The 15165-nt window shown below is 39.7% G+C and overlaps 1 protein-coding gene across 2 annotated transcripts in view; it reads right to left on the minus strand.

Annotated features, from left to right (window-relative positions):
• Positions 1-15165, minus strand: part of VPS13C (vacuolar protein sorting 13 homolog C) — a 218151-nt gene that overhangs the window by 107502 nt on the left and 95484 nt on the right. For both annotated transcript variants that reach the window (XM_075208356.1, XM_075208355.1), the window contains 3 exons: positions 1898-2202; positions 1280-1427; positions 531-636 (listed from right to left, as the gene is read on the minus strand). In XM_075208356.1, coding sequence (XP_075064457.1) covers positions 531-636; positions 1280-1427; positions 1898-2202 — 559 coding nt within the window. The remainder of the gene's footprint in view (positions 1-530; positions 637-1279; positions 1428-1897; positions 2203-15165) is intronic.

The raw sequence follows: 15165 nt of genomic DNA on the forward strand, positions 1-15165 counted from the left end.
GAAATCCTGAAAACATGGACTGTTGGTAACCCTTGAGGACGTTTGGACACCTCTGCTCTATTGCCACTCACTATTCTACATTCACATTCAGCATTGCATTTGGTTAGTACATGTCTGTGCTAAATTGACTAGTTCTTATCCTAAAATCCACATTGACCATTGGCAATGTATGACTCTGTGTATCTGAAATTGATGTTGGCAATAATATAATTTATGACCCTATCCCAGTGAATAAATTGTAGTACTCTGACCATTGGAAGGCAGAGTAACCCAGTGACACAAAACAAAAAAGGGACATTGGATCTGTTCATAATACTAACTCATACTTTGAACATATCGGACTATGTTGACCATGTATTTTCACTTTAGCAACTGCGACCTTACCTTCCACCGGTGAATAAATGAACCTTCTCGATAAAACAGTAAGATTGCAGCCGTATATATTATTGAATGTAATCCATCAAACTTAATCTACATATATTTTTTGTGTAAGTTACTCTGTAGTATTACATTTTATTTACCATACATACCAATCTGACCAGGGTTTTGCACTTCTATGGTGTCGTCTTTATCTTCACCAAGATTTTCCACTAAGACATTGAACAGAACACTCAAATCCTCTTGGCTCAACCAGACCTAAAGAAATAACAAAGGTCATATACACTGTAATCATTGACTGACCTCCAGAGAACCATACTGCTAACTTTGTTTGCTAACATCACAATATGTTAAAGGTCGAAAAAAGTTAGAACAAGAAACAAGTATATATGTCTAGGAGTATAAGCGCTTTCAGTTAGGAAGACGACAAGCATGAGATCTGCAATTTGGATAAAACATCCAAAACATCTACTGTACTCATAGTAAAGTATGAGTTCTCAAACTATTTGGCATATTCCATCTTGCAAGTTAACAGTTATACCATATGGAAAAAGTATATCATATGACCGCATCTTAAGGAAAAATGTAAAATGCTACATAAAAGTACAAAACAGAAGTAAAATATACCAAAGGAAGTCACAAAACAACACATAATAACAGTGTGAGATTAATCTGGCACACAATATATTGAAAAGCAGTCATTACACAACACAAACACATCTAAGTATTTATCATCAACATGATGCTGCACTTTTAATTCCTTTTTTTTCCCACATATGCAGTTTTTGACTTGTGGGGATATTTTTGTCCAAGAGCATGTTGTGCTCTGAATTACCGCTTTCAGATAAGGCCAACTGCTACCAACAATTAAAATAATTATCTGACCCCTGCATACACTCACATCCATGGAATTCAGATGTCCTTTTACTTCCAAGCCAGGAATCTGATGGTACCAGGTTGCTGCAAGATTCCGATTTACTGACAAACAAAGGTTAATAGGATGAAGTATTTCTATGTCTGACTCTGCAGATGTGGTGTGCAAAACAGTCCTATGGAAAAATGTAAAGAAAGATAATAAAAACACACAAATTATATTACATTACTATATATATATATATATATATATATATATATATATATATATATATATATACACACACATTCATATATACACACACACAAGTTAACCTGTGCATGATACTCATGCATTCTAGTCAAATCAAGCTACTTAAGGTGTTAAAAAGGTTCTTGTCATGCATTTGGGCCTAGCCCAGGCCTCCTCAGGGGAGAAGCGTTACTTCCCGACGCACGACAAACGACAATAGCACTACAGTGAATTTTATTCTTGTCAGTAGACTTATTAACCCTGGCAAAAGTTATATCATTTTCTATTTGCAGAAATGTTTCTATTTATATCTTAAAATTTATATTTGATAAAAAAAAAAAGAGAAAAAAAAATATGGATACATACAATGTGACTAAATATTTAAAAAATAGGTTTCCTGAGGAGACCACTTACCGTGATAACTTGAACTGAGTCAGATTTATTGTCATGCAGTCTATGACAGGAGGAAATGGTTCACCACTGGAAGGCACCAGAGTAAAGTTATTGTGTATTTTCAGCAACCCCAGATCTGCTACTATGGCATTGTTGGATATTGAAGACTGGGGGATGACTATGACTGGAGCTTTTAGGTGAATGTCCATCAACAATCGAAAACTCTTCTCTGCCAGGCCCTTTACGCTGGTGGCTGCACGTTGAGCTGCTTGTGCTGTAGCTGCACTCACCTTCTCTTTGGCAACTTGAAAGTTATTTATGAAATTCTGACCAGAAAGAAGAGTACCAAGAAGTACATTAATAGGCATTCTCTCACTAGGGCACAACAAAATTAAAGACAATTTAGCAGACTGAATATTTAAGTTTTAAATACACTGTTTCCAACCCACTCATCCTAACTTTATCACTAATATTCCTTTCACACAGAGACATTGAGCCGGGAAAAACCCATGTGGTGTGTGTGTGAATGGGGAGACCTGGGTCCACAACCTTGATCGCGATCAGGGTCGGGAAGACCCAGGGCGACAACCATGGTCGCGACCAGGGTTATTCCTGGGTTGGAGCCGGATACGCTGTTGTCTGAAAAGTGTTCCCGAGATATTTAACCAGAGTTCCGTTAAAAGCTGCTGATTGGAATGGCTCAACTTGAAAATGCAGGGCAGACATGGGTCCAGTGTAAAAGGCGGTGACCCGGGAAATACCTGGGACCAAAGTGCAGTATGAATGGTTGAAACAATGTTCATTATCCAGTGTCTGACCCAGCATTTTGACGAGAAAGGGGTATAAGTTGGGTATTGGCATCAGACTCCACCCACTGCTGGAAGGGTCAATTGAAATGAATGCTTACAGAATCCACTCACAGGCCCCAAACCACAACAGGCAGGTTCAAACATCCCAGACAGCAGAGTATTTTGACTATGGAAATCAAGTTTGCAAATACATTAAAGTATTTGCATAATTGCAGAATTCCCTTCTGAAAGTGTAAGTCTAAAAATGACCTCATATTTTAGATATCTCATGATAACAGTCCTTTGCCAACAGCTACTGCAATTTATTTGTAAATCTGTCAAAACATCCAGCAGCAACATGTCATATTATAATCATATCTAGCAGTAAATGTACCTATCCGAGATCAAACAATGACCTTGACTTTTATATTTGATTACATATCACAGTAGTCATATACACTCAATTTTTCTGAGTGTAGCAGAAACTAGGAAAAAGCAATGGCACAAAAAAAGCTGCAATTTTTCAGTGCATGAACAAACCTAGCTCGTGTCTGCTGAACACATGGCCCATAATTATTTTCAAGTGTGTTTGTTGAGTGCCAGCTATAAAGCTTGTACGGAGTCTGGAAGGTCAGTGGATTCCCGTCACACAGGCAATGCATGTGCTACATTGTGCTCAGCACGCGTCTCAGTACATCATGACACAAATTATAACAATTTCCGCCTGCCAGCTGCCATCTGCTAGCACGTTTTCTTTTCTTTTTTTAAATATATTTTTTCTAGCTTTGATGCTACTGGAGTAAATTCAGTTGCTGTACCTTGCAAAGACTAAAAAGATCATATTGACCTAGCAGGACCTTCAGCACACCTACCTCCAAAAATATCTGCAACTGAAAAGCCTAACCTAAAATTAAGGGCTCATTAATGTGTTCATAATTGATTGCATTGATGAACGAATTTACTAAGCTTTTAAGCAATAAATTTAGAGACCACACCTTTTTCACACAAACAGAATTAAAAGCCACAAATCTGATGAACGTGTTTTCACAAGGACACACATGGGCGAATAGGTAAAACCTGACCATTTGTTTATAACAATAGGATCCTAGCTGTGATCTCTACTACAATCTGATTACATGGAGACTGGAAAACCTTTCCCGAGAGGGCTACAAAAAAAATATGTTGGAATTACTGTAATTCCTTTATAAACACAAAATCACAAAAATAAGGACAAAAACAAGGTAAACCTAAGAAACAGTGACTGGCATTTAAACAACACACCAGAAAACACTCTACTAAGAACAGACAAGACTCCAAAGCCACTAAAACAGGTTATTTCCCATCACTGAAAATTAGAAGGATGCACCACAGTTGAGACTGACCCCACCAAATAAATTAACACATATACCTTGGTACTCCCAAGTCATCAATGTTCTAGATACATGATTGTTTCAGAAAAATTACCACATTGTCTAGAAATAAGCTTCAGTAATCCCAGCTCACGGCTATTTAATATAGGGCTAAACTTGCACTATAGAACCTTGATCCTAACTGAATATGCTCCTAATTCTCTTGAATTTTGGTGCATCACCACTTGCAAGAGTCAATTAAGGTCTGCTCTATAGTCAATGAAAACATAAGAGAAAAAACTCTAGGCAGCAATGTAAAGAATTTTTTTAAGGAAACCAAGTGATAAGAACCCAGCTCTATTGGGTATAATTATTTATCTTAATACTTTAAGGGGGGAATTCAATCGGGCGCGAAGTGTCTCGCGACCATCCCGGAGACACTTCACGGTGAATATTTTTACAGAAATATCATTTCGTTTTTCCTCACGCCCTATAGATGTGCAAGGATCAATGAGCGAATATTTCTACCATAGTAACGGTAAAAGTGTGCAGCCGCAATGTTCTGAGGAACAATGCTGCTAATTGAATCTGCTCCTAAGAATAAAACAATATGTATTATTTATTCACAATTTATTACATCTCTGTAAAAAAAACAAAAAACAAACCCAATTTCTTGCACAGCAAAGTTGATGAATGGATTGGCTGCACAGAACAGCTGCAGAGAATGATCAAAATGCATTTCGACAACTGTTTGTGGCTTCCTCAGTGGGTTCTCTTACATGAAACGCGTTCGGATCCCTCCCTACATTGCACAGACTACTACTGACACAGTTTAAGCTATATATTTTATTAATTCCCTCGTAGCTATCTCTCTTCTCAGGACTCGCTTAAATTACAGCTTCCCCCTACAACAATTATACGGACTCTGCCTTTAGCTCTACATCACCACAGAAACCCATAAACTGAGCATCAAGACACCAAATATTGCGCTCCATAGAAATAATAATAATAATAATAATAATGTGATAAACAGCATCTATAGATTTGTTTTCTAGTTTGACTTCGTGGAGGACCCCATATTGTTAGCGTACAACACCCCCTAATATAGCTAAGTGCATTGGTCCAAAACATTTCCTTTTAAATGGATCACCTCAAATATGGACAGTCAATGAAACTCTTTTAATAACCTTATCTCACATTGCTAAAATGTCATTTATCACGTGTCAACTAATGTTATCACAAAGTAATATTTTCATATTAACAAAAAATCTGATATCTTTATTCAACAGCAGCCATCTTCAAAGAGAGTGATTCTGTGAGAATAAATAAAACAGGCAACTCATGGCGCACTGTTCTGGAAAGAAAAGCCTAGGAACATAATACAGACCCTGACATAACAAATTACCTGTGCTGCATTCACATGAAAGTACATGTTTTATTATTAGTAACAAACTGTACATAAACACAATGAAGAACTAATTTTTTAAAAGCAGCGTAGAAAAGGGAAGCTTGAAAACATTCTAATCAACCTTAATTGTTATACATGATAAATAAACAGGAGAGAGCGTAGGAGTGCCTCTCTCTAATGAAAGAATCTATGGAAAGACACTTTAGTTTTCATGTACACTAATTACCATTACCTGCAGTGAACTATGTCACTGTCATGTAATGCCAACAATAATACACTCTAAATTGTTGTTTAAGTGGTCCCATAGTTACATTATTCTTTGCTTTTTTACTTGCTGATGGGGCTTGGGGATAATTTCTTTGTGTAGTCAACACACACATTAATGATCTGTACTTATTATTAAAAGACTAAAAAAGGCTTGCACATAAAATCTTTGGTAACAAAGATGGAAATTAAAGGGTATAATTGCCCTGCATCAAAAAACACTGCGCTGACTGTTTTTATAAATGGCTTTGCACCAAGTTATATCACTTTTGCTAAATGTATCATTCTATAAACTTTTAGTGCATATGTGAAGGGGGAAAGAAAATTTAAATTTGCTGCTCAGTCCAAGCACAATTAGTGCTGATAATGCAGCACAGCACGGGAAGAGGGGTCAAGTGAAGCACAGCACGGAAAGAGGGGTCAAGTGAAGCACAGCACGGGAAGAGGGGTCAAGTGAAGCACAGCACGGGAAGATAAGCCAGATGAAACGAGGCAAAGATTGGATAGACAATGTATTAGTAACTTCTGTAATGACTGCAGCCTGCACCAATGAGACAATGTAGAGCTAGCCCAGTTGATATATACACATAAAACATAAAAGCTAGATAGAGAATGCAGCAAACCTAAAATGTCAAAATAAGTTGTGCACTATATTTTCATTTCAGGTTATATTTATCTAAAAATGTTTTTCGCTCGGTTAAAGTACCAAAGTACTATTTCACAAAATTGGTCACATATGCACAACTCCTGTTTCTAGAAAATAATTAGAGCATAGATGGTGAATAGAATGGATAGTTTCTAGAAAAGTAATTCACTTCTTTGAATATACAATATGTGTATCAGATAAACAGAACAAAGACACAAAGTGCTTAGGACTGGCCTAGAGAAAGCAGACTTCAGCGAAACGCGAGTCAACATTTGGCTGTGCATATTTTCCACCTCAATACAACTATTTACTATAATATATTAGATTCCACTGACGGCTTACTTAATACATTGCTGAATTAGCAACTTGGCCGATTCCGAGATTTAGCATTATGCAATAGGTAGATAGCAATTCACTCCAATATCAACCATTACAGGGTTAAATCCCTGCTTTAAATCAAGGGAGATATAGACAATTGCTATATACTAACATAAACGAATTTAAATGAGTTCCAACACCAAGGGATTTCTTTGACACAGATGGAAGACTGCAGACTGCTCTCCAGAGGACATCCCAATTGACTCCTCACATCAAATTTATAGCCAAAGCAGTGGAATTGCTATCAAATGAACAGAGGGAAACTTGCACAGCATTTTAAATAACATTTCACAACTTATGTTTTTAATATTTCACTGTTTTAATAAACAAGATAATCTTATAATGTGTTCCGTTATATTCATGACAGGGGTTTACACGAATCAGAAATTAATCATACAAGACTGTAGTGCACAAATTGATGCCAGTTCTGTCCCTCTTTTTCTCTCATATGATGCTCATATTACTGGTTGGTAGCACCGGTATTTGATAATATAAATGACTGAAAATAAATTAACCAGCAGAATACTCAAGATATACAGTGGCAGTCTTAATACATAAATACTAGTGCAAAATTAACTTTTAAAACCAAATGGTACCAGGACATAACAGAGTTGCTAGAATATTTCGAGTAAGGCAAATATTGTGATAATCTTCTGTGAATAGACTGATTAAATGAGATCAATGACATTAGTAGAGCATTCTGCACTGTGGTAAGAACAATGTTTTAAGTCATGTGTTGTAATCAATGTAATATATTGTGTATTAGAAATTCAACTCTCAACAAGAAAGAACAGAATCCCAAATATACCCTAAGGTTTGATGTATATTTTACTGCAATAAAATCTGCTCCATGTGTAACTCCTGGACTTCCAACTCAATCAGCAAGACAGAACTCAGCAAAAAATAAAAACCCTTGTAAAATAAAATTGTAATATTCTGATACTTGCCATATACACAAAATTATTATTTATTAATAATGTCACTAAAATAATGAAAGGCAATAGCTTTAACGCCTTTGCTACCATTGGTCTGTGCTAACTAGAAACCTCAGATTTCATAAAACAAAATATTCAAGGAATAACTTAAATTTTTACTACATAAAATAATACTAATTTCAGAATTATACAGGTGCAAACTAAGGGGAACAATGTTTCTCCACAGATTTTCCTTCCGGTTCGTGCTAGAATACCAAGAGAGTCTATATCTATCTGGGAAACTTTATTCAAAGATTCTTCTAGAGTGCTCTTTTTAAAACCCTTGGAAAAAAATTGTTTGCAGAGTTTGTTCAGATAAAATTTTGGACTTATTGCAATTCTGTTTAAGCCTCCAAAACTGGCTTGTATGTACATTAGATATCCATTTATGGTGATGTTCACTTGTGGGCATAATATATGAATTGGAATCTGTCAGTTTCTTATATGTCTTTGTACACATCTCACCATTAGAGATAAAGATAGTTAGATCCCAAAAATTAATATGTTCACGACTAATTTCATAGGAAAACTCAACATTAATCTCATTGGAGTTAAGATACACACAAAAATCATCTAAACTGGGGCGGTCTGCCACCAAATAAAAAGATCATCTATGTATCTTATCCAGGACACCAGACTCGCCCCAAAACCATGATCATTCCAGATCTGCTGGTCCTCCCAGTACGCCAGGAACAAATTGGCATAGCTGGGGGCGAATCTGGTGCCGATAGCTGTGCCAACCCGTTGGAAGTTACATCTTCCCTCAAAGTAGAAATAAATTAAGGAGTAAAAAAAAAATCCTGTTGGAAGGTATTTTATTTTTAGTTTAAACGGTGCCGAAACTCATCTTTTTCCAATAAATATTCAATGGATACTATGAATGTTGTAAAGGTAATATGACATCGTAGATTTTATGTGAATTTTTAATATTTTCAAAAAAAATTGAGGATGTTATTTATGTTTTTAAAGGATAATTACTTTGTTAAACGTGATTGGTTGTAGATACCTTTATATACTTTAACTTCCCTCTTTATACTATACTACCTTGAGAAAGACTCATATGAGTTGAAACGTTGATGGGGAAGACAAATGACATTCCATGAATATCACAGAACAATCCTTATGTTCAGTTTTAGCAGCTAGGACGGGTGCCGTTTTGCATTTTAGATGCTTTATATCTCCATTTATCTGCATATTCCATTAAACACCTGCGGATAAGTGTATCAAACAGAGTTTTCCGGCGGGTTTGAAAAGTGGAGATGTGGCCTATATAGCAACCAATTAGATTCTAGCTATCATTTTGTAGAATGTACAGAATAAATAATAGCTAGAATCTGATCGGCTTTTCAATCCCGCCAGAAAATTCTCAGCTTGATACATTTACCCCCTGGAATAAAGAATTTGAAGGTGGAAAGCTACAGCACCAGTCATAACCATAGACATTTCAGTAAGAAAGTGGATGCCTGTTCTGAATTATTTTTGTTTGCTGCTGCTGGTGGGAGAATTTATCCTACAAAGTGAGAGTTAATAGGCAAAACTACGGTCCTGTGAGTAACATCAAGACATAAATGACTAATATATTTACAAGATCCATTTATGTCATTCTCCCAGTGTGAAATTGAGAGAGAAAATACTATTTTTTTTTAAATTGTATTACGTCATATATGCAGATTTCTATGCCATTGTGTGAGTGAGCGCTTATTTTTCCTTCTCTGTTTTTTTCGGGTAGATATTTGGGTTGTAGGAGGTGTCACTATAATGAGAAGGAAGGGCTGCATTATTTTTCATAATTTGCGCTTGTATGATTCTGAAATTTATATCACTTAACAGGTCAACTTTGTTAATGTATCAAAGCTGACAAACCCCTTCCCTCTGCAACTCCCTGTAGCCTTTTCAGTCTTAGTTAAGTGCCCAAGGAAGATGGGCTTACTTTAATGACAGGAAGAATTTTTTTTTTTCTACTTAGTTAACTTTATTTTTTGAAGCAGTGTGCTCTGTTACCGATACAGAGCACACTTATTCAGACAGGAGCCGACGGCTCTCACTGACATCGGAAGTTGATTTTCTTTTACTCTTTTAAAACACTTAGTTCTGACAAAGGGCTTATAGCTGCTGCCACGCTGATCCAGGACCGATATATCGGCACTGCCAAAAACTAAAAAAAGAGCGCCGGTAATCGAAACGCCGGGGGCCGCAATACTGGAATGTACCAAGTCCCCTCCTCAGCAAAAAAAGGGGGTGGGGGGCACTTGTTCCACCAGAAAAACGGCCACCAGGAATCTGCTATAAGCGACTGCTGCAAAATATAGAAGCAGCAGTTCGCCTTTACCAGCAGAAAACTTGAGGGGGCGCAGGAAAAGGGTGCAGTTGGAGGGTACTAAGAAGACAGAGTCCCTCCTTGCAGTCTGAAGCAAGTGAACTATTCCAAGGGCGCCAAACAACTACCCAGAAAAAAGAGCAGCAGACAATCACTGAGTTGCTGACAGACCTCTCTTGCTCCATAAGACATCTTAGCCTGATCAGAAGGCCAAGCACCACTTTTCTTATATTTCTATAACAGATAGGGGTATACTGAAACTAAATGGTCGTTGCAATAGCATTTTTATTAAAATATAGAATACTAATTGCATAACATATAACCTTAGCAGGGACACTAGTTTTTGACTCTGTCATACAAGCAAATAGAGAGAGACTAACTATTGTGAGTGATGGCCTGTATTTCATTATTTTACTGTTATACCAGTTCCCTTAAAAAAATGTCTGATAAGGGAAAGGCACCTTGGGTCAAATATTATACCTGTTCCATGTGTAAAGATAAGTTTCCAATTGGACTACTGGACCCAGGGGCGCTTTGTGCCGACTGCAGCAGGGGTACCCTAGTCATGCAGGCTCAGGTTAGCATACCGCCACTAGCGGAAATGCCAGAATGGCCAAATGCCCTGACAAAGGGGGTTGAGACATTGGTAAAGCTGCTATCTAAACCAACAGAGATTCCAGCGGTTGTAACGGTTCTCCGCTCTACCTCAGTAGCAATTGACCCCCTCGTAACAAGCAGGACTATGGGGACCTGCAGAGTCCACAAGACTTAGGACAGGCTGGTGCTTCATCTATCCTCTCCTCACCAGACCCTCCTACAGGAGAACTGGCTTGGTCGGTGTGGTGAAACGAGGTATTCGTATCACCCTAACCAGCCTGTCTCTCATTTCTCACAAAATGTGGATTATAGCATGTACTTTTTTAGCCCTTGCTTTTGTTCCTCAGCTCAACAGAATACCAAAGCAGTGTCTAATTACATGTGGATAAGGGGACATTATAGCTCATTGTAAATATGTATATTGTGTATTGTATATTGATGATGTGGCAGTGAGGTTATTAATTGTTCTTAAAGTGAAGCCAGGGGGGCTATGGGTAGGGATCAAATTCCAGGATACAGTATTCATGCTCTCAACATGACTAGTTCAGACATGTCTAGAGCCCAGCAGGGGACCTTCTGTGGAAGTACTGCTCATCTCCACTCCCCCCTCCAACCCCCCTGATACAGCACCCACCAATGGTTAAAAAGGATAGACCCAGGGGTTTGCCCAGGGAGGGGAAAACACTGTGTAAATTAGACCTTAGATATAAGGAGCCACTCCAAGAAGGGAGGGGATATTCATTCTGGGATTGGATTCATGGAAGGTGCAATGTAGCTGGCTTTGAGGTTTCGTTTTCTACCAATGAACTACAGCTGCATCTAAGAAGAACTCCATGGGTCTTAAGTCAGGAAATCCAGGTGACTGTAGCTCCTTAAACTAGTGGGGTAAGGGACAGATGATGTGGTAAACATGCCTGGCATTTATTTACTGTGTGTACATAATATTCTAGTGTTGTTTTTTATTACAATAAATGCATTGCTTTACTTTTCTAATTGCATTTGCCTGATAACAACCATAGATGGTACTGGGGCGTCTTCCCTGGCCTAGGAAGGCACCCGTGGGTGGCCAGCCAGAGTGAAGTGGGTAGAATTGGGCCAAAAAAACAAGTATCTTCACAGTCAGCTTCCTTAGAGGACTTGATAGGTTAAACTGGTTCTTGGATGTGTCAAGACCCTTACCCAAAAATAGGCAACATTAATCCACTAACCCCCTTCTGACCCTCTCTGATTCGGAGGGATCTTCAGAAGAGGAGGGTGAGCTGATTGAAGACTCTGATTCTACACACGTCATAAACCCAGAAGAGTCTACCAGATATCAAGGTATTGACGACCTAGTGGTAGCAGTTCAGACATTAGTTATTCTGGATCTAGAAGAGACTAGAAAATCAGATCAAAGTCTCTTTAAAAAAAAGCTAGGAAATGCGTGATCCGCTTCTCCTCCATCAGTAGAACTGAATGAAATAGCGGAAGCATCCTGGCACAAACCAGATAGGAAATCTACTATTCTGCGAAGGTATCTGGCTTTATATCCATTACAGGAGGCGGACCTCAATCGTTGGGAACAGGTTCCAAGGGTTGATACACCGGTGGCATGCTTCACACGCCACACCATTCTCAGGAACTGCCAACCTGCAGGATAATACTGTCCACAAGAGGGAATTTTCAGACCTATGTTTTCATCGGCATGGGTTGCCAGGGCTATGGAAACATGGGTTGACCAACTAGCAACGGGTCTGCAAAAGTGGGATTTTTATACTTATGTAAAATCCGTTTCTCTTAGTCCATTGGGGGACACTGGGGACACTGGAGTATAGATTAGGGACAGGGTGAACTGTCACTTTAAACTTCTCCCCCTCTATACCCCACTTCCTGTCTCAGCCTCAGCTTATGTTTAACCAAGCCCACAGAAAGCGGAGAGAGAGAGAAAACAAGAAAAGAGAATAAACTTAACCAAACAACATTCTCTTACCAACAAGACAACATGACAAACAATAGGAGAAAGCAGAGCGTATAGGGTGGGTGCCCAGTGTCCCCCTAATGGACTAAGAAAAAATATTTCCGCAAGTATAAAAATCCCATTTTCACTGTCTTCCTTTTGGGGACACCGAGGACATTCCTAAGCTGCCTCACGGGAGGCAACGCTCAGAAGAAACGGCACGAAGCACCTTTCTTCCAAAACTTGCATCCTTGAATGCAAATACATTAAACTTGTAAAACTTAGTAAATGTATGTACAGACGACCACGTGGCCGCTTTACACAGCTGTTCAATCGAGGCACCATGGCGGGTCGCCCAGAAAGCACTTACAGATCTTGTAGAGTGCACCCGGAGATTATCTGGGACAGGCTCCCCAGTCCCACTATAAGCTTGACGGATAACAGCCGTAATCCACCTAGCAATGGTCACTTTAGAAGCTGTCCAGCCTCTTTTGTGAGCATCATAGAGAATCAAAACATCCTCCGTCTTGCGCACTTTAAGACCTTTTCACATAAATGCGCAAGGCTGGGACAACATCGAGATAACGAATAGAATTATCGTTATCTGAAGACGTGGAATAAGTCAGGGCAGGAATGACAATGTCCTGATTTAGATGAAATTTAGACACGACCTTAGGAAGGAAAGAGGGCTTTGTTCGAAGAACTGCCCTGTCTTCATGAAAAACAAGAAGAGGAGACTTGCAAGATAAAGCAGCAAGCTCTGAAACTATGCGTGCCGTAGAAATGGCCAAAAGGAAAACCGTTTTCCAGGTTAGAAATTTGAAATCCACTGTATTCAAAGGTTCAAAAGGCGGATGCTGTAAAGCATTCAACACCAAATTCAAATCCCATGGCGGTACCGGAAGAACATATGGAGGATGTACATGGAGTATGCCCTGAATTAAAATTTGCACATCAGGTATGACAGCAAGTTTTCTTTGAAAGAAAACCGAAAGAGCCGACACCTGACCTTTAAGAGAACCAAGACGCAAACCTGCATTGAACCCGTCTTGCAAGAACCTGGCCAAGCCAAAAGTAGTAGGATATCCCTTTTCACACCAGCCAATATAGATCTTCCAGACTTTATGATAGATTTTTGCAGAGGCTGGATTCTGAGCACGAAGCATGGTTTGCACCACACGTTCGGAAAAACCTTTAGCTCTTAGGATCATGGCTTCAACAGCCACGCTGTTAAAGCCAGACATTTTAAACTTTTGACAAAAGGGACCTTGAGTTAATAGGTTTGGGCGTAGCGGCAACCGCCACAACCGAGCTCCTGCCATGGAGAGCACGTCCGTGTACCAGGCCCTCCACGGTCAATCCGGCGCTACTAGAAGAACTGGAACACCCTCTCTCTTTACCTTTTTTAATACCCTTGGGAGCATGGCTACCAGTAGAAAAAGGTACACTAAGCGGTACCTCCAAGGGACAAACATGATGTCTACTGCGACAGCCATAGGATCTCTTGCGCAGGAGCAGAAGAGGGGGATCTTGTGGTTCAACTGAGGTGCCATCATGTCGACATCCGGCTGACCCCACCGTTCTACCAACTGAAGAAACCCCTCCGGATGGAGGGACCATTCGCCCGGATGCAGAGTGTGCCTGCTTAGAAAGTCTGCTTGCCAATTCTCTATTCCGGGAATAAAAATAGCCATGAGCGCCGGAACGTGAACCTCGGCCCACTGAAATATCTTGTGTGTTTCCCGCATGGCCAAGGGACTCTTGGTGCCCCCGATGATTGAGGTATGCCACTGCTGTGGCATTGTCTGACTGAATCTTCACTGGCCTTCCCTGCTGTAAGTGTTGCATGCTCATAAGAGCATGAAACACTGCTCGCAGTTCCAAGACATTGGTTGGAAGTCTGGATTCCTTCTGAGTCCAAAGACCCTGAAACCGAGCGTGAAGACAGACAGACCCCCAACCTCGAAGGCTGGCATCCGTTGTGATCAAAGTCCAATTCCAAATTGAGAATTTGCGTCCCCTGGCGGGATTCTGCTTGTGTAACCTCCACAGAAGCGACTGACTCGTCTGAGGAAACAGGCGGAATACCTGGCCCGCCAGATTCAGATGGGACTTGTTCCATTGTGACAGACGTTCCAACTGGAACTGCTGTGCATGAAACTGAGAAAACTGGATCGCCTCGAAAGTCGATACCATCTTGCCCAGAACTCTCATGGCGAAATGTATCAAAGGCCTCCTTGCCTCCAACAGAGATTTTACCATCTTCTTCAAAGCTAGAATCTTGTCCTGGGGCAATAACACCCGTCGTAGTCGGGTATCGAATAAAAAGTCCCAAAAAGATCATCCGCTGGGATGGGATCAATCTGGACTTCTTGAAGTTGAGAATCAAACTGTGAGACTCTAGGGTCTGGATGAGTACTTGGATATGCAACTGAAGCACCTCTGAAGAATCTGTGTTTAAAAGAAGATTGTCTAGGTAAGGGGTAATTGCAATCCCCTTAAACCACATGATCTTGGTGATTATACGTGGGGCCATGGCCAGACCAAAGGGAAAAGCCTGAAATTGAAAGTGCTCTGCTCAAACCACAAACCTCAAAAAGGGGGACTGGTGACCCTTCCAGATAGGCACATG

The sequence above is a fragment of the Mixophyes fleayi genome, chromosome 4, assembly GCF_038048845.1.
Source record: "Mixophyes fleayi isolate aMixFle1 chromosome 4, aMixFle1.hap1, whole genome shotgun sequence".
NCBI lineage: Eukaryota > Metazoa > Chordata > Amphibia > Anura > Limnodynastidae > Mixophyes > Mixophyes fleayi.